Here is a 20,254-nt window from a genome sequence, read left to right on the forward strand (position 1 = left end):
TGCGCGTTAACAATAAGCTGGACTGGACAGACAACACAGAGGCCTTGTATAGGAAGAGTCAGAGCAGACTCTTCTTCCTGAGGAGGCTCAGGTCATTTGACGTGAGTGGCAGGCTACTAAATATGTTCTATCAGTCTGTGGTAGCCAGCACACTGTTCTTTGCTGAGGCGTGCTGGGGAGGAGGCCTCAAGGCTGGGGAGTCCAACAAACTCAACAGGTGAGGAAGGCTAGCTCTATTGTGGGACTAGAACTGGACAGTCTGGAGGTAGTTGTGGAGAGGATGAGGGACAAATTCAAGTCCATTTTGGGTAACCCCTACCATCCCCTCTATGTTGAGCTGGCCAGATGGGCAGCACCTTTAGCCAGAGATTAATTTCCCCCAGGGGCAAGACAGAGCTCTTCAAGTGCTCCTTTGTGCTAGCAGCCTTCAGGCTGTGTGTATGTGTCTGCATATGCATGTCTGTCTTTTTTGTGTGTATATGTGCAGTCAGGTCCATAAATATTGGGACATCGACACAATTCTAATCTTTTTGGCTCTATACACCACCACAATGGAATTGAAATGAAACAAAGTGCTTTAACTGCAGACTTTCAGCTTTAATTTGAGGGTCTTTACATCCAAATCAGGTGAACGGTGTAGGAATTACAACAGTTTGTATATGTGCCTCCCACTTTTTAAGGGACCAAAAGTAATAGGACAATTGGCTGCTCAGCTGTTCCATGGCTTGGTGTGTGTTATTCCATCATTATCCCATTTACAAGGAGCAGATAAAAGGTCTAGAGTTCATTTCAAGTGTGCTATTTGCATTTGGAATCTGTTGCTGTCAACTCTCAATATGAGATCCAAAGAGCCGTCACTCACTATCAGTGAAGCAAGCCATCATTAGGCTGAAAAATCAAAATAAACCCATCAGAGAGATAGGAAAAACATTAGGTGTGGCCAAATCAACTGTTTGGAACATTCTTAAAAAGAAAGAACGCACCGGTGAGCTCAGCAACACCAAAAGACCAAGAAGACCACGGAAAACATCTGTGGTGGATGACCGAAGAATTCTTTCCCTGGTGAAGAAAACACCCTTCACAACAGTTGGCCCGATCAAGAACACTCTCCAGGAGGTAGCTGTATGTGTGTCAGAGTCAACAATCAAGAGAAGACTTCACCAGAGTGAATACAGAGGGTTCACCACAACATGTAAACCATTGGTGAACCTCAAAACAGGAAGGCCAGATCAGAGTTTGCCAAACAATATCTAAAAAGGCCTTCACAGTTCTGGAACCACATCCTATGTACAGATGAGACAAAGATCTACTACTTGTACCAGAGTGATGGGAAGAGAAGAGTATGGAGAAGGAAAGGAAATGCTCATGATCCAAAGTATACCACCTCATCATCAGTGGAGCATGGTGGTGCTAGTGTCATGGTGTGGGCATCATGTATGCCAATGGAACTGGTTCCCTTGTATTTATTGATGATGTGACTGCTGACGAAAGCAGCAGGATGAATTCTGAAGTGTTTCGGGCAATATTATCTGCTCATATTCAGCCAAATGTTTCAGAACTCATAGGACGGCATTTCACAGTGCAGATGGACAATGACCCGAAGCATACTGCGAAAAGCAACCAAAGAGTTTTTTAAGGCAAAGAAGTGAAATGTTATGCAATGGCAAAGTCAATCACCTGACCTGAATCCGATTGAGCATGCATTTCACTTGCTGAAGACCAAACTGAAGGGAAAATGCCCCAAGAACAAGCAGGAACTGAATACAGTTGCAGTAGAGGTCTGGCAGAGCATCGCCAGGAATGAAAACCAGCGTCTGGTGATGTCTATGCGTTCCAGACTTCAGGCTGTAATTGACTGCAAAGGATTTGCAACCAAGTATTAAACAGTGAAAGTTTGAGTTATGATTGTTAATTTGTCCCATTACTTTTGGTCCCTTAAAAAGTGGGAGGCACATATACAAACTGTTGTTATTCCTACACCGTTCACCTGATTTGGATGTTAATATCTTCAAATTAAAGCTGAAAGTCTGTAGTTAAAGCACATCTTGTTCGCCTCATTTCAAATCCATTGTGATGGTGTATAGAGCCAAAAAGATTAGAATTGTGTCGATGTCCCAATATTAATGGACCTGACAGTATGTATATGTATATATGTGTATATATATGTATGTATGTAGTATGTGTGTGTTTATGTGTATAGATATATATGCATACGTGTATATATGTACGTGCAGTTGGTATGTGTGTGTGTGTGTGTGTGTGTGTGTGTGTGTGTGTGTGTGTGTGTGTGTGTGTGTGTGTGTGTGTGTGTGTGTGTGTGTGTGTGTGTGTGTGTGTGTGTGTGTGTGTGTGTGTGTGTGTGTGTGTGTATACTTGATCACTGGACTACTTTTTCTCTTTGTTTACAAAGAATCTTGATAAACATTACATTTGCACTTTATAATTTACACTTTATGCTTTACACTTTTATAATTTATAATTTATACTGTTTATACCGTCTATTTTGTTTGCCCTATTTGTTGTAGTTTGTTCTGTTTGTCTTGTCTTCTCCTTACTTTTAGCATTTCGTGTGGCATTTTCCCTTAGCATATACTTTTGTTTGTATTAGTACTTTGTATTCTTATTGTATTGTATTTCTTTTTTTTCCACAGGAATATTGTACTCCTGTGTTTTCCCACTGCTGCTGGGCTATTGCAACAAAGCAATTTCTACGGGGCATTGATAAATTTGCATCGTATCTTATCGTATAATGTCTAGCCACCCTAGCTGGCACCCGAGTGATTGGGAGACTAACTGATTATTTATTTGTTCCTTTTATTGATCTTTATTCTCTTCTTATCAATATAATAGGCCAAGTTAACAATTAACAAACACTAACTAAGACAATTAATATTTAATATTTATATTTAATATTGAAAGTCTTATCATTTTAGAAAATGTTGACATTCATTTTCTACAATGTGACTCTATTTAGGCACTTAATTCCTCCAACCTACTCTGGGAATATAACTGCACTCTCTGTGAATTTATTTTCAACTAGTAATTTTCAGTACCAATTATATTCTGGTTGGGTGATTAATAGCATATGAATATATTATTGAATAATAAACATTAATGGAAACTGTATGAGCAAAGACAATGAAGAAAAAATCCCACACCCCTTTTCCTACCCAATATATATAATCTACACATGGAGGCGCTGTTCAGCAACGTATGATTAGACATGAACAAGACCAGTATGCCTCTCATATAATCAGTGTCTAAATAAATCATACAGATTTAGAAATGATACAAAGCTTCACTTACGTACACACTAGAGGAGGTTATCGGTCTATAACGACTTCTAACGTGCACTCCAGATCTTCACCCACTGTAAGCAACATCCACCTGGAACATCAGCATGAGCATGCCTTGCTCAAGAACACCGCAGCAATTGCCATAGAGCTGGAGAACGACTCTACAATAATACCCCAAATAATTCTGCTTTGGGTCAGATCGGCCTTTAAATGATGCACTTAAACAGCCGCAAAACCCAGGTTGTTGGTCAAATGACGATAACCTATAACATCATATTTCCAGCCAATAATATCCAGATGTAAATAAACACATCAGGCTGGGATTTTACAACAAGATGTTCATTTGTATCACAGTACTAGGCCTACTTTAATTATTTTCACATTTTCCTTCCAGACGAGACACAACAAAAACCAACAATGTGGCAGCCTGCTCCTTAGTCCTATACACCCAGTATATTACCAAACCCTGTTCATTCTGCTCTCATCATGCATAGGCTATTCACCACAGTGAGTGTGTGCCCCCATTTCAAACTAGAATTTGCTATAGAGCCTGTTATAAAACACGCATACACACGCACGAAAACACAAACATCCAATGCCAATCAAACCTTGAAACATCATGACACCATAGTAACTTTTGTTTATATTCAGATGCCTTTTTAAGACGTTGGCCTACGACTTTTGGTTTGTAAGTCAAGAACTTTACCGCTGCAGACAACTACCAATATTTATGAAGATATCTTACCTTTTTTGCTTTCATTGTCTCATCGAAGGCCTACTGATGACATTGTTCGTGTAGAGGCGCCAGGGCGCTTAAAGATGCTCTTCCATTTGGGGGTTTTAGTGAGAGCATTAGAACAACATGAGTTGGTGAACTCGACGGTAGGGCATGCCCAAACATATTTCGCACAACGACCCCCGCAACCACCACCGCAACCAAGCCACCACCACTAAAATCTCGATTCGCTGAAAAATATCACAATTAACAAAGTTGAAATATATGGCAACTGTTGTGGTTAAGGTTCGAATTTATATTTGCGTCATTCGTTTTGCCTCAATAACATTAAACAATTAGGCAAATAGAATTAGGCCTAGGCCAATGGCCTTTTATCGAATTGTTTTGAAAAGGTTATAAGGCTAGGTCTACTTTATAATTCAAGAAAAACGCATTGCTTGAGAGACTATGAAGGCCCATTCATTGTTTCAAACATCCATGTTTATAATCCTCCCATCCTGTGATTTCATGCATTTGAACCCATTACCTAACAGGCCTCCCACACCACCCCAGGCTGAAAGTCTTTCCAAGTCGAGTGGAATGAGTGAATCTCGTGATCCCCCATTCTGGGCATGGCAGTCCTTACAAGATGCTTTCTATCCCCCTATTTATTCCTTTCTTTACTTTGTAGTGTAGTGTCATGATCGATGCAGTTTATACACGGAATTGAATTGCATAGGTCTACCCAGAAAACAGAACAATATTTGGAAGGCATATTACTTCTGATTAATTAGGCTATTCTCATTTAATACTTGTCACATTTTTTTACTCAAAAGACAATGAGTACGACCTCAGCTATGCACAAAAAGAAAAGAAAGGATTTTATACCATATTTTCTCGGGCTAGTTGTATTTTTGTATTGCATTGTTCATCTTATTTCATTCACTGCTACGACAGCAAAACAGTCGTCCCATTCTGCACGGATCCGCCGGGCTCTTGGTAAGACCTCTGTGATAATTAGGGTGAATAATCGATTGGATCTTAAATGCTTGCTAAACCAATGCGGTAATTGCATGAAATTGTGTGTAATTTGCCGAACAGAGTACACCCCAAACAACATTGTTGTAGTCCTACTTTATCAGCAACCGATTATATTGGTTAATTTTCAACATCAGCCGTGTTTCTGTTTATTTATTTATTTTGGACTATTTACAGATAATGAGACGGAATGTGTTCCACCGCAGTCCTCCGAGTTCCCCGACGGTTTCTTTACTGCCCGAGAGAGAAAAGATGGGGGACTTGTCATCTACTTTATGATCATTTTCTACATGTTTCTGGCGGTCGCTATCGTGTGTGACGATTACTTTCTACCATCTCTGGAGGTCATAAGTGAACGTAAGTGTTGCTTAAATAAAGCCATGCATTATGAAAGAAAAGTCAATGAAAGAAAATTGTTGAGAATGATGAGAGCTGAGCTTTGTTATGAAAATATTATGAAGGCATATGAATCCCTCAATGGTCAAAGTTAACAAATATAGATTTTTAAATTGTGTCTCAACTTCCAAAATATTATTTTAATTCAGTTATTTTGAATATATGAATATAGGCTACATATTATAATATAAAATGCGCTATACTATCTATTTATATGTAACATGTATTTTTTCGGAACCAGGCCTAGGACTGTCTCAGGACGTAGCTGGAGCTACCTTCATGGCAGCTGGGAGCTCTGCACCTGAACTGGTCACAGCCTTTTTAGGTAACCAGGACAACCATGCTGGATGTTGTACAACCCCAATCATTCTAACAGCAGTACAATTACTTAGCCGACATGATAACGCAAAGACAGGCACCAGCTGTGATTTTAATGCAGTTCCATTTAACGCCTTGTTAAAGTCATTGTTACTAATGATGTCTCATTCATGCTTGTGTGTGTGTGTGTGTGTGTGTGTGTGTGTGTGTGTGTGTGTGTGTGTGTGTGTGTGTGTGTGTGTGTGTGTGTGTGTGTGTGTGTGTGTGTGTGTGTGTGTGTGTGTGTGCGTGCGTGTGTGTGTGTGTGTGTGTATGTGTGTGTGCTTGTGTGTGTTTATTTGTGTGTGTCAGGGGTGTTTGTCACAAAGGGAGATATCGGAGTGAGCACTATTGTTGGATCAGCCGTTTACAACCTCCTAGGAATCTGTGCTGCATGCGGACTACTGACCTCTATGGTATGCTTTCACACACACACACACACACACACACACACACACACACACACACACACACACACACACACACACACACACACACACACACACATTCACTCACATCAAAACATGCTTATTGGAAGAAAACCAGAAAGCACACCGCGGTCAACGTGTATTTTCTCATGTCTCTTCCTGGTACATCAGGTGGGCCGTCTGACTTGCTGGCCGCTGTTCAGAGACTGCCTGGCTTATGCTATCAGTGTCTCCGCTGTGATCGCCATCATCTCTGATAACAAAGTGTACTGGTGAGACACTCATAACTCATAATATGCTACTCGTTTACTGAACAGCACATGTTCTGCCAACCCATCCATGTTTCTATTATCGAGAATGACGTTCCATTATGTGTGGCCTTCCACATCGCCTCCCGACCTCCCGCGTTAACACGGTGCGTGTGTGACGCAGGTACGACGCGGCCTGTCTGCTGCTGGTGTACGGCGTCTACATCGTGGTGCTGTGCTTCGACCTGCGCATCAGCGAGTTCGTCCTGCGTCGCTTCAGCCCCTGCTGCACCTGTCTGGGGAAGAATGCCGGGGGGCCCGAGGAGGCCCGGCCCCTGATGGGCTTCGACACCAGCCTGAGGGCCAACAACCGGTCGCGGACCGACAGCGGGATCTTCCAGGATGACTCTGGCTACTCTCACCTGTCGCTCAGCCTGCACGGCCTCAACGAAATCCCAGAAGGTAACTGGAGGAGTCGCTGGGTCTCCGGTGGCTTTCAGAAGCAACACACACACCCTGGCTCCTGGACGGCACACCTTGGTGGGGTCCTGAACCACATCGGAGTCTACCACTGCCATGACATTACCACGACCACTGCCCATCCCTCCAGAGTCAACCAACATATAATGCTGTCACACACTCCACACACAAACAGACACTACACACTACACAGGCACACACACACACACACACACACACACACACACACACACACACACACACACACACACACACACACACACACACACACACATACATTCATCCATACCTGGTCATGCACATTTACACACGTACACAAACACTCAAAAACCAAATTAATTCATATTAAAGAAGCATACACTAAGCCAAATCCTAATATTACTAGTCTTAATACTGCACACACATAATCAAGCATTCTGATGTGTGTTTTCTGTGTATTTGGTGTCCCCAGAGCCTAACAAGAGTGTATTTGCGGTGCCTGAGAGCGATGTGAAACGGATCTTCTGGGTTCTTTCTCTGCCACTCATCGCTCTGCTTTTCCTGACCATACCTGACTGCCGGAGAAGGTTCTGGAAGAAGTGGTTCATGGTGACCTTCCTCATGTCAGCTGTCTGGATCTCTGCCTTCACATACATCCTGGTGTGGATGGTCACCATCGTTGGTAAATACGTAGTTTATTAATGGCATGATTTAAAACTTAATTTGGTAACTGCAAATGGTTTCAACAGTGGGAATAAAAGTCCACGCATCGTTACTTATCTTGGCTTTCTTTTAGTGGACCTAAGTGTAAGGCACTATTCCAGGCCAGATAGGGAACTATGTCGATGGATTATGAGTGAGAGCAAAAAATATTGTTTGCAGAATCACATGTGGGTCTGCTGGGTAATTCCTGGGATACCTTTGTCTTTGTGTGTGCGTGTGTGTGTGTGTGTGTGTGTGTGTGTGTGTGTGTGTGTGTGTGTGTGTGTGTGTGTGTGTGTGTGTGCGTGCGTGCGTGCGTGCGTGCGTGCGTGCGTGCGTGCGTGCGTGCGTGTGTGTGTGTGTGCGTGTGTGTGTGTGTGTGTGCGTGTGCTTGTTATTGCTCTTAGACAGTCCCAGGAGTAGAATTAGAACCTTGCATGTCCCCCTCTAGGGCATAACAGTCATGTGGGAGAAGAGTGTGACTGTATACACACACATGGACTCGGTTGTGTTTGTGTGTGTGTGTGTGTGTGTGTGTGTGTGTGTGTGTGTGTGTGTGTGTGTGTGTGTGTGTGTGTGTGTGTGTGTGTCAGTGTGTGTTTGCTGCGGCATGTGGGGTACAGCTGCATCATGTGACCTCCAGTATAATAGGATTATTATGGCAGAGTGATTGTATAGGTCCTCACATGAGAATCAGACCTCATGAAGGGTCAGGCACGGGATGGGCCAGGTACCACTTCCCCCCCCCCCCCCCCCCCCCCCCCCCTGTGTGTGTGTGTGTGTGTGTGCGTTTGTGTTTGTGCATGTGTATGTGTGTGTGTGAAAGTGAAAGTGAGTGAGAACGAGATCACATGTGTAACCTGCTGCATACTGTACGTTTAAACAGTGTTAATTAGTACAGCATACAAATGTAAAGAAAATATCATTGGTGATCTTGTGATTAATCCTATATTGCTATATTTCCATTAATGTATGTGATTGGTTACAAGTGCTTCAGGTATTTCCTGTAAAGTTATGAACCCTCTGCAGCCAAAGGCCATATTCAGACAGAACATAGCTAACTAATCCTGCTTAATCCTAATTCCTAGCGTACAATTTAGAAGAAAGCTTTACAGAATGCATTCAAGAATGTGTGTGTGTGTGTGTGTGTGTGTGTGTGTGTGTGTGTGTGTGTGTGTGTGTGTGTGTGTGTGTGTGTGTGTGTGTGTGTGTGTGTGTGTGTGTGTGTGTGTGTGTGTGTGTGTGTGTGTGTGTGTGTGTGTGTGCATGCATGCGAATGCTCACATGGTTCTGTGTGTGTGTGGTCTGTGATTGCGAGGTGAGGTGTATGATATTTGTTACCATGGAGAATACTATACTGTCCTGAGGATACAGCTTTTATGAACACAAATGGGTACGTCAGCTGAAAGTGAACTGGACACATCAAAAGCTCAATATAACTAATTTGATAGAATTACGGCATTTTGAGGGCCTTATAGTATTCCTATTGCATTTCTTGAGTCGAGGCACCGCCAACATATCCAGTGAGCCTATCTATAGGGCTTACATATAATGGTGCATTAGATGTATATAGAAGAAATACAAATACTAATATCCTCTATCAAAAGAAGATAAGTAATTCTCAGCTCGGATGTTGTTTGTTCCTGGTTGCTTCTAACAGGATTTCCTTCCCCATACAGGAGAGACACTGGGCATCCCGGACACAGTTATGGGTCTGACTCTTCTGGCAGCAGGGACCAGCATACCGGATACCATAGCGAGTGTAATGGTGGCCAGAGAAGGTAACCACATTTTAAATTCTTCCAATATTTTCTCTTCAGAAAAATTTAAAGAAATTATAAGATACACCCTATTTAAACAAAAATAGGCTAACGGCGGAGTCTAGTAATCAAATACAACATTTCAAGTGTGGTGCGGTGACCTTCACGATCCTAAATAAAAATATCCTGATAAGCTTATCAATGATTTACATGTGTGAGGTCAGAGTCCAAAGGTGTGATTTTGACCATTGCAACAACAATTCGAAAAGGAGAGCTGGCCTTGAGTTTGTTTGTTGAATTAATGAATAAATACCAATAATTGAGAATATCCAGTGGAACCTAATTTGATCTAGGTTGCGAGTTACACCAACTTATAAGTACTAGTAGATAGTACAGGCTTGAGTACAACTTACTGGCATGGAAGAGGTTATCAGAGGGAGTGGCTAGTTTGCAGTTTATTTGGCAGACAAAAACCTTGTCCTTCAAACAAAGCTTTTGAATCGCGTGTGTTGTGAAGGGATCAGTATTGACACCAAAAACCTGCATTTTTGTGATTCTCAAATAATAAATAAGGTTTATTTACTTCCTTTATAGACAGAATGTCAATCATTTAAATGCATTTTCATTTCTTTCTTCAGGAAAAGCAGACATGGCCATGTCAAACATCGTGGGCTCCAATGTGTTCGACATGCTATGCCTGGGCCTGCCCTGGTTCATTAAAACAGCATTTGTGGACACCGAAAACCCTGTGGAGGTCAACAGCACGGGGCTGCTCTTCATTTCCTTCACACTTCTACTGTCCATAGTCTTCCTCTTTGTAGCAGTCCATATCAATGGATGGAAGCTAGACTGGAAGCTTGGCATAGTATCCCTCTTCTGCTACATCGTGTTTGCAACTGTGGCAATCCTGTATGAACTGGGAATCATCGGGAATAACCCAATCCGACTGTGCAGCGACTGATTTGTGAAACACCCCCCATGAGCTGAACTCTTTCGATTGATACCTCATAGAACCAAAGTAAGCTTCAAGCTGTTATTGAAGGCAGAGGGTCGTCTACTACAACGAATGGTCCCTCATCCCCACTGGTCTTGTTTAAAGTGTTTTCTATGATTGCCAAGAACCAGCACACACCAACTGTTAATACACGTTCTGAAATACCTTCTGGGGTACCATGGCTGTTCATATGAATGCTGAAGACTTGGACATGACCATGAAATGCGTGTTTGAAGCAGTGGCATAAGGTCAGTTAAATTAACCTTAAATTTAAGGACCAAACTCAGGAAATAAAATATTTAAACTTGATTTAAATTGTTTACCTCTTTAATCAAAAATTAACCAAATATATAACTATGCCAATGTCCTATTGCAGGGTAGGCAATAAATTGTATGTTCAATGGAATCGTCCCAAAACACTTTATTTATACAAGTAGGTAGACAATAGGCAGACTTAAAAATTAAAAAGTTTCTTTATTCAACCAAACTACCGGAAAAAAAAATGTGGGGGTTTACAAAAAAGATAAAATAAAGAACAAACCGATTTAATTAACAACCAACATGTTGTGACAGGGTAGACATGAAAATATGGAATTAAAAGTGTTTCTAAAACAAAACGAAAAAGATTTGGCGAGCAAGGACCCTGTGTCGCTGCCGTGGCGGGGGGGGGGGGGGGGGGAGGGGGGGGTTGTGTAATCGTGGCGTCTAGACGTTGCGGTCTATGCGGACGTCCACCTCTCGGCCGTTGATTTTGGTTCCATTCATCATCCTGCAGGCCTGCTCTGCGCCCTCCGGGGAGTCGAACCTCACTGTGCCGCAGCCTTTGGACCGGCCGTTCTCCATCTTGACGTCTGCGAACATCACCTGGCCTGCGGGTCACACCAGAGACATGCAGGAGGGGTTTAACTGAATCCTGTAATCCCCCAAACAGAAGATGTAGCGGTTTTCCAACCGTCTGTTGAACTCATCGGTGGAGTTTGGACTTTTTCTTTTACTAAATATATAAAAGTAAATAATATAGCTTTGGAATTAAATAAGCAGTTTATAATCCATGAAGAGACCTACCACAGTGGCTGAAGCTCTCTTTCAGCTTCTGCCAATTGAGGTCATAGGAGAGCTGTGGGACAAAGAAGACTTGTGATTAAGGGGATTTAGTACAAAGAAAAAAAAATATATATATATATACAAAAATGAGGGAGTAGCTTCCGCAGACATAAAGTCAAGTTGGCAGAGGATATGTTTCAGGCTTGCAGCCGGAGGACATTCCTGCACTTACATTTCTCACAAATATCACACAGCCTCCCTTGGCCCCGGAGACGCGGTCGGACATGGCTCCGCCCATGTGTGCTCCGCCCCGGCCGGCCCCTCCGAAGCCCCCGAAGCCCCGGCTCATGTCCATCCCAGCCATGCCCATGCGGTTAACACCAGAGCCCATGGCCATGTTGCCCATCCCACCACCTGCAATTCAAAACATACACCGACCACACCATTAATACTCCACCATTTTGATTTGTGTAACGACTATAGGGTTCAGATAAGGGCGCGGTAGGCCGATTCATCATTTACAAATGCAATGATTGCATTAATATTTCACGTTTACAATATTCTCCATTCACAGTAAAGGGATTCACAATACATCTCATACACGTCACTTATCTTGAGATTACGGATAAAGTATACAATAAAAAAATAGATATAATTAAATAGGAAACCATGCTATACCGCAGGACCTTTGCTTCAATTATAGGCATGCAAGCAGCAAGACGTGGTTTACAGCAATACTAAACTGATTTTGATTTGAACCATAGGAAAAAAAAAAAAAGTGCTTTCTAGTAGCCATGGTAACTTCTGAGGATGATGCTATAGCTGTGGCATGGTTTATATGCGTTAAAACATGCCGGTCTAAATGAAGCATTCATCAGTTGCACTTTATAATTGTGTGACACCTTTTGCCTTACAGATATTTGGCTAAATATACTGTTTGTTATTCATTTAAAAACAAACAACGATTGTGATGGGCAATAGTTATGCACGTCACTAGCATGTATCCACTTTAGCGTCCGATTAGGTAGGCTGAACTGATGATTAATCAAAAGGGGAAATGTAGAAACGGAAAGAAACAAGGGCTGGGGAGATGGGATGGAATGAGTGATGTACCTATTCCAGTGCCCATTTGACCCATGCCTGCATTCCCCATGCCTCCACCATAACCACCTGCTGAGGAGAGAAAGCATGCCAGCATGCATCCAGTTAGAAAACACAACAGAACACGCAGCCAATCAGAATTGAAAGCAAGGGAAGAAGCATCCAATTATAATATACCGCCAAGAACACTGGCCCAATAATATAGGCAGCAACAGTAATTGAAGAGGGGATGATGGTGAGGTAGTCAGGAACAAACCAGCACGTACCCATTGTTCCAAAGGAATTCCCGAATCCCTGGTTCATCTGCATGTCATTGCGTCCAAAGTCCATAGAACCCATTCCTGACGATGAGAACATGTATTCATTAGTCAAGAGAAAATGGGAAAGAAAAATTATAAAATGTAACAGATAAAAAAATAAAAATAAAACAGACTGTCTAGCATTCTTCAGTCTGTGTTTCTAGCAGGCGAGAACACATTGTTTAAAAAATATAGTACATTTCCTCCCATTTTTACCTCCCATTCGGCCCATGGGTGTCATGCCATGTCCCATGTTGCCCATATTATCCATGCCCCCGAAGCCTCCACCACCACCACCACCCATTCCTGTGGGAGGCCAGCAACACATTTAAATGCATAGTGCAGCAAAATAAGGGACAGCTGGACGGATGCACTGAGAGAACGAAGGAAAAGCAGTCTCAAACTAAAGAAAATAATCATACCTCCGCCCAGTCTGTTCATACCGCTGAACCCAGGGCCGTCCATACCTAAAAGGGAGACAACGGGCGTGTCAGCATTGTTCAACACACATGCTAGGACATTCAACATACATGACAGTGGAAGAGAAAAAAAGATAACTGCAGTGAGTGGATGAGCCTAAATAGCACATTGGACTGCACATAATGGCACAACGGTTGATAAATTGACTGTCTGTGTAATTAATTGCACAGTTGTAGACGTCTAGGTACTGACCTCCAGGCCCCATGGAGCCCATGCCTCCACCTCCACCAACAGTGTTTGCATTGATAGGCTGCCCACCTGGTCCCAGGCCCATCCCAATGCCCCCAAGACCCCCTGCAAACAGGATGAGCAGAGAGGGAGAACAGCTGAAGATTAAGCAGACATTAAATTGACGGTATGTAGAATAAAATAAGAAAAACAATCCATGCAAGAATCACAATTCTTATATTTTATGATACTGAATCCATTCATAACTTGACAAAATAGTTTTCTTCCTCTTGGCATTGGTTTGCCTTTGTGTGTTTACCTTATTCAGTTGATAACTGGTTCAAATATTTTTGGAGAAAATCCTGTTACAATTTATAACCCCATGTACTGATCGATTTTGGGGGTTGGCGGGTAAATCAACTTTTCTTCTATGGATCACAGGAAATCAGTGGGTCAATGGGCCATCCTGAAAGCTTTTCCATGTGCTCCATGACACCTTAACAGAGTCAACCCTCTGCCTGTAGTTGCAGTTTGCTATTAAATCCCCCAAAAATATAGAAATCTATTATTTGCCCTGAATTAGAATCCGCATTTGAGGTTCTTGCATTTAATGAGCCACTTGGTTTTATCAATTAGTATTCCATTCCCCATTTCTTTATTATTAATGAGTCAAAATGTTCAGTTTTTTTTACCTTGTTGCATGTGTTCCATTTTGCAACTGTGTTCAATTGGACATAAGTCGTTTTAAAACGCAATTGTAGTGTAAAGGGAATTGGTTGCATTGTCTGGAGGGGCTGCCCTCCATCACTTATAGAGCACTGTGGAAACCCTGACTTCTTATTTAGAATAGATTGAGAACTTTATATGATACAGTCTTTGCCTTTGAAGACATCATTGGTTGTATTGATAGCTTTGGGTGTCGAAACTGATGCAAACTTACGTGGCAACAGAGGTGCTTTTTCCACTTGACGGAAGTCTTCAATCGGTAGTGACTTCTCATCCTAAAATGAAGCAAGATCTTTTAAACTACAAACACATTGAAGCACATGTTCTTATAGATTTGAATAATATTGACAACATTTTGATAGAGATGCACTGATTATATTACCCATCAATTTGCAATTAAAACTTCCATTTCAGATATTACGTTTAATTCACTTGATATGCAAGTTAAAAGTAATAGATCCGATTGGGACTGGGTCTTGATAGTTGGAATAAGGCATTTGCAGAAAATACATGTAAATCAGTGAATCCCTGGATGAATGCAACTCGTACCATTTTGACGTGCATCTGTCTGTCAAACAGCATCTGTCCGTTGAACATGGCTGTAAATCAAAGTTAAGGAATAAAGACGTGCATTGCTGTTAAGAGTGTTTGTGCACGTTTAAACGGTTGCTCGAGTGCCAACGGGTTGCAGGATACATATAGCTTGCACGGCCTCCAGCGGCTGCTCAAAGGTGACCGTTCCCATTCCCCTGCTCTTTCCGTCCTTGTCCTCCTTCACGTCGGCCCGCTTCACTACACCCGCCATGGCGAACACCTCCTTCAGCTTCTTCCAGCCCACCTTGAAGTCCAGCTATTGGAAGAACCAACATCACCATATCATGATTGAATAGCGACCTTACAAGACTAGTTCTGATCAGGGCCGAGGACGCAGTGCGGGTGTGTCCTTACATTAGCCACAAACACCGTGGTGCCCAGCCGACCGGCCTGCATGGCGTTGAGGATGTCCGGTGGTATGTTGAGGCTGTTGGCGAGGGAGGGAGGCAGATTCATCCCGCCTGGGCCTCCTTCGGGCCCACGGCTGCCCGGCATCATGCCCCCCATGCGCTGCAGCACCCGGCGGGCGTGCTCACCATCCGGGTCCTGGATTATGAGGAGAAGGGAGTGTGTTTACGGGGACACGTTGGACTAATAAACTACACATCAACTACGTTGATGTGTGAAATCGGCATTGAGTTTGATGCATTATGTCCAATAGTCCACACCTCCTTGATGTTGAGTGGCCTACCACTCAGGTCATGCTTATTCATGGTGTCCACAGCCTTCTTCACAAACTCTTCGTCTTTGAACTCCACCACACTGGGGAGGCAAGGACAGCACAGGCACTGGTTGAGCCCAACACACTTGGAATATGGGTTACAAAGAACAAATGGAGTAGAAAGAGAATACATGGGAGACCATAATATATGTACTCACCCACAACCCTAAGCAGGAAGCAAAGTGACATCCAGCAGTGAAGGAGATAAACAAGACAATGTTACGTTTACAGCATAGAAAACAAACACTTCTCAATGGGCTTTCAAGTAGTTCCAAATCTTAACATCACTGCGTTTGGCTGGGAGCTGGATGTGCCAGCTCTATTCTTTTCCTTAAACTTAAGGGCAAAAGGGATAAATGTGTAAAAAGTTAGGCAAAGCACTCAATTAAATATGAATTTGGAAGATTACCTGTTTGGTCTTGAAAGATAATGGTGTTAAATGTTTTAAAAAAAAAACTCCATGTCACCATTCTTAACAGAATTTAACCTTTTAGTTTACAATTAGAAGGTTCTAGACAAATATTAAAATGCAGAGTTCAGAAATTTCAGTTAGGAGGTTCAGTTTATATATTGCAACAAATTAGATATCTTTGTTGTGACCTCATGTGGCTTTAGAGCTGTAGAGTAAGGCATGTTATTTGTGTTCAATAAGTCTTTTGTTAGACGAGAAATGTGGCACTTACAAAAAACGATAGTAATTTGAGGTTTTGAGGCAAGGAATCAAGATCAAAAAATAAAACCAGAATCACACACTCCACATTTCCCTTTGGAAAATAGCCAAACAGACAATCTTTGAAACCAATTGAAATGACCACAACAAAACAAGGATTTAACCGTCACATAAGTTAAGACTAGTTTTCCAGAATCAACAAGACTTCAACCTTTCAATAGAAGTATCCATCTGTAGCCAACGTTCAGGCTCGTGACACAACCCACCTCCAGTTCGGTAACTGACAAACCCAAAATAATCAATCAACACCAGTTAACTTTTTTTTAAAAAAGCTGCCGGGGGCTTTTAGAACCTCTTGCAGCGAATCACCCACATCACTTACCCTTGACTTTCCTTCTGCATCCTTAAAGAGCTCCACGTATGTAACCTCACCAACTACATGAGACATACAAAAGGAAAAATACCAAGAGAACAAAAGGGATTTAAGTCACCACGTTCACGTCGCCGTTGGCCTTGGCAATGCCGCTACAGATGGAGAAGACCAATTCATGAGCAACATTCAGCCCAGACCAAGCCCCGACCAGACAACACCATGCCTTCCTGGGCAGGACACTGATACAATCACAGGTCACGGCCAAAATTGAAACCCAGCTACAGACAACCTGGGAAATTCAACATGGATCAGTTGGTCAACGAGATACCAATCATAGCAGTTTGCAACGTTCATCATAAAAGGTCCGTTCACCTTTCATACAGGCTCTCGAAGACCCCATAGTTCAAGGACAATGCATATCATTCATTTATAAAGACACAACACAATTGTACAACAGTCGATGCCACTACAGGTCTGAGGTTACATTTAGGAGCTGACAATACCATTAAATAAACAGAGATAATCTACCTTTTCTCACAGACATTTCAGTCCAAACTAAATGGGTGTCCAACCGTAAAAGTGAATTGAACCCAATAGACTTATAACCCATAGACTACTTGTCCAAATCATCTTCACAAGTACTTCCAAAAAGTTAGAAAAGTCTGACTGATGTTAGCAGCCTGCTCAATCTGATAAGAAAGAAAGAAGAGTAGTTCAGTCAAATGAGGAAGGAGCTCCTTAAGCGCAGGCGTGATTACCTTTCTCACGCATCAGATCTTTAATTGCCTGCCACTTCATATCATACGGAATGTTGCTTATGAACACCCGGTTCCTTTGACCACCCTTCTTGTCTCCTACACCACCATTTTTGTATGGATGGTGCCTATTTCCTCTTCTGTTCGCAAGCGCCTTCTCCTTCGGATCAGATAGCGTTGAGGATTCTTCGCCATCTCTAAAAAGTACACAGAGCCGTATGTCAAAATAGGCATCCATCGATAGTGTATTGAATCAATCATACACCCGCAAGTAACAGTAAGGTGTTGAAGGACATAAGGTACATTATTTGGATTAAGAATAGAGCTTCTTAATGGGTTATCGATCATACAAGTTAACTCACGACGTGTTTATCAAAATACAGTCCCATCAAAAATGTACTAAAGTTGTTTACCGAAAATAAAACAAATCCCGTTATTAGATTAGCTTAGCGTAGCTAACCCTACAATACCTATGTAGCTGAACATGGCGGTGGCTAGGAGATTTGACTAGCTGGTATATTGAAGCAAAGGCATTTCTTTTGGCGTATTTGCGATTATAAGCAAGGCAATAGGGCATTTAATTGAAGCTTCGCGAATAAAACGAACTACCGCCTTATCAACAAGCTGACCACCACCGATGATAGTATAAGCTGCGTTACTCAGTTAGCTGTAATGGCAAGCTGAACGACTCTCCATCTTAGCCAACGTTTGCTAACCTCTACACAGACGTAAAACAAAGATTCTTAGTTACGTTTTCACTCCATTGGTGTTCTCCTCAACTACATTCTCGAATTCGGACTCCGTTTGTTCAGTCGGTTGTTCAGTTGGTTGCTCTGTTAGAAAATCACAATCATTTAGATCCTCCATGATTTGTTTAGCATACACAATACAAGATGATGTAGCTACGCAGTTTGAAATCTGCAGCGGTGAGCTTGTCCACCAACGCGAGACTTGGTGGCTGGCTGTGGCCAGCTAAATTCCCGCTCGCTTCAGGGACATTCATTTAGTTGGTAAGTTGCAAATCATTATTCGTCCAGAGTAGACCTCGTCTGGACATACTCTGTATGCAGTATGAACGATCCGTGTATAACAATAGCTATAATATTTCGTTTTTCACAGTAAGTGGGAAAGGGAATTATTAATTAGGGGTCCGAGCAGCAAAGCTGCTTGGTCCCCTATTGTTTCTGTAACGTTTTTCTTTTCCCCTCAAATTCTGTCAAAGTAATACTGCAGCCTATACCGTAAGTCGAAAACTCTTGAAGTTTTCAGTTATGGTTATTTATTGGTTACCAACAATACCTCCCACTACCCATGAACCCAAATCTGAGGTACTGCACCCAAAGGGTGCGCTATTGTAAAAAATCATGAATTAGGCTTATTTCTCCTCACCAGATTGACCTGGACTCAAAATTATTTCATAATATTAATCTCTAGAATCAGATGCATCTATAAAACCCTGTAAAACAAATGTTTACTTTTCCCACAATTTCATAACCAAACATGATAAAATGATACACAGACACAAAAATAATCAAAAATTCAACAAAATAGCCACATAAAAGCTTTAGACTCAGCTTCCCATAATGGCTTGTACTGGTGATCCTTAGGTTGAGAGTTCGAATCCTGAGTAGAACATTATGAACAAGCTGAACATTACATTCTGTCATTGCCACTCATTTAAGAAACGCAACATTGAACAGCACGTAGAATTCATCAGGCAATCAACATTACGCCTCATTAGTTTCCAAGAATTTGACTGCCAAGACCCAGTACGGCATTAAGGGGAACTTCTTCGTTAACCATTTTTCCTTCATAATTAACTCTGTCATATTTATATTTCTTCCGTTAGTGTTTTTGACTACAAAGGTTTAATTTCCCCAGAATTTCAAAGATTTTTCAGGTATATGCTTTTTAGAAAGCCCTTAATTCACTTGAGAAATATGTGCTTGGAGTTTTCTGGATGATGTGTGCTCAATCAGACATTTTGACCATGTGAATGTGGCTGCAGTTCAGGTTCATAAGTGGCTCAATGGGATAATGCCTTGAGAAGGTTATCCTTAGGTTGAGAGTTTGAATCCCGATTAGAGCATTATGTACAAGCTGAACATGACATTCGGCCATTGCTCTGCAGTACACCTGAAAGCTGAGGCACAGTATTGCATTAAGTGGAACATCTTCATCCTCATCTTTCCTTCATAATTATGTCATATTTATGTATCTTCCATTAGTGTGTTCTTGACTTTTAATTTTGCTCGGACCCTGTTAATCACCGCTTGCGGTTATATTTGTAATTTGAATCTGCTTTGTAGTATTTTAAAACACAGTTGTCTTTCGAGTTTGAATTAAATCATCCACTTCTCATCTTGAACCCAGACCTATTGTAGGCCTACACTTAACTTTATATTGCAAAAATGTTTGGAATTTGTATGTTATGAAGAATAATTATCCATTATGATGACATTAAAATATACATATTATATTTTGAAGCTTTATTTAGAAAATAGATTTGTTAGAAAATACAAATAAATCAATATTGTAGCCTGTTGTGGATTTTAGTATCAGCCATTAGGCAATGGCTCGAACCAGAACGCTTTATTGTGACAGAACAAATTTACTTCGTCAACCTTCTTGCCTCTACTAGATGATGATGACTTGTTGTATGAGTGCTTCTGCCCAATGTGTGCGGTCGATGTGTATCATTGTGCCTTGCGATTTCTCATTGGTTCTAAACATCTAACCCACCATTGTAACTTTTTATACCCATTGGTTGAGTTTGATTTGTAAACCACCCATGATCTGGTCTCCACTTGCTTATGTACATATCTCCTTGGAAGCCAAAACCATTACCTGAGCTCGCAGGATGTTCTGCAGTTGTCTGTTCCGCATGTTCGCATTGTGCTCGGAAAGAAAGCTTCTAAATATGCAGCCCC

General features: G+C 41.8%; 2 protein-coding genes across 7 annotated transcripts; one reads left to right on the top strand and one right to left on the bottom strand.

The window, feature by feature from the left end:
• Window positions 1-4,396: 4,396 nt before the first annotated feature.
• On the top strand, window positions 4,397-10,799 carry slc24a5 (solute carrier family 24 member 5). Its single transcript, XM_030377201.1, has 9 exons — window positions 4,397-5,010; window positions 5,227-5,406; window positions 5,687-5,770; window positions 6,115-6,218; window positions 6,402-6,502; window positions 6,663-6,940; window positions 7,410-7,619; window positions 9,319-9,420; window positions 10,038-10,799. The coding sequence occupies exons 1-9, from the start codon at window positions 4,851-4,853 to the stop codon at window positions 10,358-10,360; spliced, it is 1,542 nt and encodes a 513-aa protein (XP_030233061.1). The 5' UTR covers window positions 4,397-4,850; the 3' UTR covers window positions 10,361-10,799.
• A 48-nt stretch (window positions 10,800-10,847) lies between these two features.
• On the bottom strand, window positions 10,848-18,509 carry myef2 (myelin expression factor 2). Of its 6 annotated transcripts, none has more exons than XM_030377194.1 (17): window positions 18,076-18,509; window positions 17,328-17,521; window positions 16,579-16,631; window positions 15,685-15,692; window positions 15,474-15,567; window positions 15,160-15,351; window positions 14,908-15,061; window positions 14,761-14,810; window positions 14,426-14,486; window positions 13,510-13,611; window positions 13,260-13,304; window positions 13,054-13,143; window positions 12,805-12,879; window positions 12,551-12,610; window positions 11,670-11,851; window positions 11,459-11,510; window positions 10,848-11,262 (listed from the first exon to the last, which is right to left on the bottom strand). In XM_030377194.1, exons 1-17 carry the CDS (start codon window positions 18,189-18,191, stop codon window positions 11,099-11,101), a joined length of 1,692 nt encoding a protein of 563 aa, XP_030233054.1. In that variant the 5' UTR covers window positions 18,192-18,509; the 3' UTR covers window positions 10,848-11,098. The 6 variants fall into 6 exon arrangements, with proteins under 6 accessions (XP_030233054.1, XP_030233055.1, XP_030233059.1 ...); XM_030377195.1 differs by having other exon boundaries at window positions 10,923-11,262; window positions 12,551-12,607; XM_030377199.1 differs by lacking the exon at window positions 13,054-13,143 and having other exon boundaries at window positions 10,923-11,262; window positions 12,551-12,607.
• Window positions 18,510-20,254: the final 1,745 nt, after the last annotated feature.

Source organism: Gadus morhua, chromosome 14, assembly GCF_902167405.1.
Source record: "Gadus morhua chromosome 14, gadMor3.0, whole genome shotgun sequence".
NCBI classification, from domain to species: domain Eukaryota; kingdom Metazoa; phylum Chordata; class Actinopteri; order Gadiformes; family Gadidae; genus Gadus; species Gadus morhua.

Bases quoted from the DNA above. Each gene is read 5' to 3' on its own strand.
- slc24a5 (XM_030377201.1), top strand. From the start codon at position 4,851: ATGAGTACGACCTCAGCTATGCACAAAAAGAAAAGAAAGGATTTTATA. The intron at 5,011-5,226 runs GTAAGACCTCTG...GACTATTTACAG, and splicing joins ACGGATCCGCCGGGCTCTTG to ATAATGAGACGGAATGTGTT. The intron at 5,407-5,686 runs GTAAGTGTTGCT...TTTCGGAACCAG, and splicing joins TCTGGAGGTCATAAGTGAAC to GCCTAGGACTGTCTCAGGAC.
- myef2 (XM_030377194.1), bottom strand. From the start codon at position 18,191: ATGGAGGATCTAAATGATTGTGATTTTCTAACAGAGCAACCAACTGAA. The intron at 17,522-18,075 runs GTAACTAAGAAT...TGTACTTTTTAG, and splicing joins AACACCAATGGAGTGAAAAC to AGATGGCGAAGAATCCTCAA. The intron at 11,263-11,458 runs GTAGGTCTCTTC...TGTGACCCGCAG, and splicing joins AGAGAGCTTCAGCCACTGTG to GCCAGGTGATGTTCGCAGAC.